Source organism: Oryzias melastigma, linkage group LG19 (genome assembly GCF_002922805.2).
Source record: "Oryzias melastigma strain HK-1 linkage group LG19, ASM292280v2, whole genome shotgun sequence".
NCBI classification, from domain to species: Eukaryota; Metazoa; Chordata; class Actinopteri; order Beloniformes; family Adrianichthyidae; genus Oryzias; species Oryzias melastigma.
The window spans coordinates 10,104,400-10,107,701 of NC_050530.1; the positions used below are offsets into that span (position 1 = coordinate 10,104,400).

General features: G+C 39.1%; 1 protein-coding gene across 2 annotated transcripts in view; it reads left to right on the plus strand.

Moving 5' to 3' along the window:
• pdpk1b (3-phosphoinositide dependent protein kinase 1b) overlaps nt 1-2,398 on the plus strand; it is a 6,765-nt gene extending 4,367 nt beyond the window's left edge. For both annotated transcript variants that reach the window (XM_024285371.2, XM_024285370.2), the window contains exons 7-14: nt 568-643; nt 725-793; nt 902-998; nt 1,080-1,253; nt 1,344-1,561; nt 1,708-1,765; nt 1,998-2,150; nt 2,254-2,398. In XM_024285371.2, the coding sequence (XP_024141139.1) occupies nt 568-643; nt 725-793; nt 902-998; nt 1,080-1,253; nt 1,344-1,561; nt 1,708-1,765; nt 1,998-2,150; nt 2,254-2,367 (959 nt within the window). In that variant the 3' untranslated portion in view covers nt 2,368-2,398. The remainder of the gene's footprint in view (nt 1-567; nt 644-724; nt 794-901; nt 999-1,079; nt 1,254-1,343; nt 1,562-1,707; nt 1,766-1,997; nt 2,151-2,253) is intronic.
• Nucleotides 2,399-3,302: the final 904 nt, after the last annotated feature.

Sequence of the window (3,302 nt, forward strand, 5' to 3'; positions counted from 1 at the left end):
TTGACTGATAAAAAAGTACTGTATCGATCAGTAATGTAACTGTAATTTCTTAGTTAAGTGTTTAAGGGGAAATAATTTTACTTATGCAATCTAATAATCAAAAGCATACCCAGATTTAATAAGTGAGGACTTTGTGTCTATCTCTCTCTCTCTTTCAGTATTTTAAGCACCAACATTTTTAAACTCAATGAAAAAGTGTTTTTCATAACAGATTTTTTATAAGTCTGTTGGTTATCGTGAAGTTTCTTTGTTATGCTTTTGTTTTTTATTTGTGGTTACATTCCACATATTTGAAGGAGCAGCTATGCCTGCGGTTTTATCATCAAGGTTTGCTTTGGCAGTTAAAAGAATTTGGTTTTAACTGTCATTTATTACAGTTTCATGCTCTGACAAGTCCCATTTGAAAGGGTGTCTTTGCATAGTCTGTAGGTAGTTTTCTCTTTACCCTGCAAACGTATCGTGCCACAGTCCACTTGTGTGGAAGTTATTTGACGGTGTGATTAATGCATCTTGATATTTTAAAGTTTTTATGTGTAATTTGCTTGAGCATTTCTCTTTCCTATGCAGCCAGAGCAAACTCTTTTGTCGGAACAGCGCAGTATGTTTCCCCCGAGCTGCTAACAGAGAAATCAGCCTGCAAAAGGTAAATTAGTTATCTTTATGTTTTGCTTTCTTCTTTTTTTCATATAAATTTCTAAAATGTTATGTTTTGATTTATTTACAGCTCTGACTTGTGGGCTTTGGGATGTATTATCTATCAGCTGGTGGCTGGTCTACCTCCATTCAGAGCTGGGTATGTGCTTACACACATTATTTCTTTGGATGCTTCTGTATCGCCAGAATTTTCCATCTAATATGTATATCCATACATGTGTGCTTCTTTTATATGTTTGTATTGTAGAAACGAATACCTTATATTCCAGAAGATAATAAAGCTGGAATATGAATTTCCAGAGAAATTCTTTCCCAAAGCCAAGGATCTTGTTGAACAGCTCTTGGTAGGTTGTTAAAACCATTCAGGTGTTTGAAATATTAACTGGTATCTTGTGGTGTAAAACAAGAACGTGTTTGATCTTCAGTCATTGGATCCATCCAAGCGACTTGGATGTGAGGAGATGGGCGGGTATGAGCCACTGAAGCAGCACCCCTTCTTTGATACCATTTCCTGGTGTGACCTGCACCTGCAAACGCCCCCAAAGCTTACACCTTACCTCCCAGCTATGTCTGAAGATGACGAGGACTGCTATGGAAATGTAATAAGTCAAAATAACATTGTTTTTAATTAAAATCATCTTTACAAATAAATGTTTTTCTTACCTGTTTCCTCTCTTTATGGATTTTAGTACGATGACCTCCTGAGCCAGTTCAGCAACATGCAGGTGGCCCAGTCCAGCTCATCGCAGTCGCTGTCGCCTCACGACTCGACTCCCCCACAGAGGTCAAGCAGCAACATCGAACAGTACATCCACGACCTGGACAGCAACTCGTTTGAGCTCGACCTGCAGTTCACTGACGAAGAAAAGAGGTTGTTGCTTGACAAACAGACCATCGGGAACCCCTGGTAAATTTTCTTTATGCCATCAATAAAGTTTTTCGTAGTAATTAAAAAACAAAAAAAAAGTTTAATTTTGCTCCTACCTCAGATATGAGTTTTGATATGAGTTTTTGAAAAATGTGTTTTGTATAGTATGTTCTTGTTTTACTCAGGCATCAGTTTGTGGAGAATAACCTGATCCTGAAAATGGGTCCAGTGGATAAACGCAAAGTGAGTGACTTAAACAATTTAAATCCTGCTTCTACTCAATGTATTGTAATTAGTTCTTCTTGGTAACATTTTCAAGATGAGTATTTGTTAATTAAATCCATATAAGTGTCTGGTTTTGATTAAAAAACTGTTAAATTCAATGCTTTCCATTCTGGAGCACCATGTTGTGGTGCAGAATGAAGTCTCCCGTGGCTCATGGCCCCCTCTGTTGGTCAACTTGTGTTTGTCTCAGGGTCTGTTTGCACGTCGGCGGCAGCTCCTTCTCACGGAAGGACCACACCTGTACTACGTGGATCCTGTCAACAGGGTTCTGAAAGGAGAGATTCCTTGGTCCTTAGAGTTACGCCCCGAAGCCAAGAACTTCAAAACCTTCTTTGTTCACACGGTAAATTAATATTTAATTGAAATGTCTTTATCTTTGTTAACTCTTTGTTGCTTAGAATCTCTTAACGTGTGAATTTATTTTTTCTTCTTTTTAATGTTGGCAGCCTAATCGGACATACTATTTGATGGACCCCAGTGGAAATGCAGACAGGTGGTGCAAGAAGATCCAGGAAGTGTGGAGAAAGATCTATCAAAGACACCAAAACCCTGGCGTGTAGGAGCCGAATAAATTCTGTCCTCACTCCTTTATTATTATTTTTTATTTTTTTTATTTTCATTTTAAGCTCTGAAGCCAATCACTGAGCAGAGTAACGCCCTTTTTAGTGCCCTTCATCCCATCAGTGTAAACAAACTCTTCAGGTTGCTGGCATCTAGACCTCTTTTCAGAAGAACCATGGGAAAAATACAACTTTAAATTCTTGGTTGCTTTGCTTGTTCTTAGTGCTCTTTGTCAGGCTTCTACTCGTCCATGTATGGAATAGAACTCCACAACGCACATCTGCTTTATAAACACGAAGGGTTAGGAGGTAGGCAAGCTTGTCTTGTAGCGCAACGCTAGTTTGGGTACTGCTAGGATTATCTCATGCGCAGGAGCTGTTTTCTTAAATGATAACACTATTTAAACTTTCACAAACCTACGTAGCTACAACTGTAATCCCATCCTTCATTTTATTTGCAAGCTGTAGTAATTCCGACTCGCGCCTATCCTTACAAACCCTGCACACGTACCACACACACATATATATTTTTTTTGTTTTCGTGTCAGAGCCCAGGTGTTCCTCCCTGCCTTCAATTGAGTTGTTTTTCCCCCCTGTCTCTTGGTACTTGCTTATTGCAGCCTATTTTAGGTCTCTGGGTAACAAAGCAGAGCTCTGGTCTGCAGTGAGACATGGGTCTGAACCAGTTTCTAAAGTAGAAGCCTCCAGAGCTGTTTCTGAGGATGGTTCACATGGTGGGTAAACATGCCACTAGTTACTATTTCTCAATCACAACTTGCATTTTTCCTGCATGGCTCCTTTTGTAGATCAACCTTGTCTACTTCTTTCTTAGGGCACTGGAGATATTATTTATTCAAGATGGGTATTTGATTGCGTTGGCAACCATAGTATCTTTGATTTGATTGTTTTGTACTATTCACTGGCTTTGTGGTGTG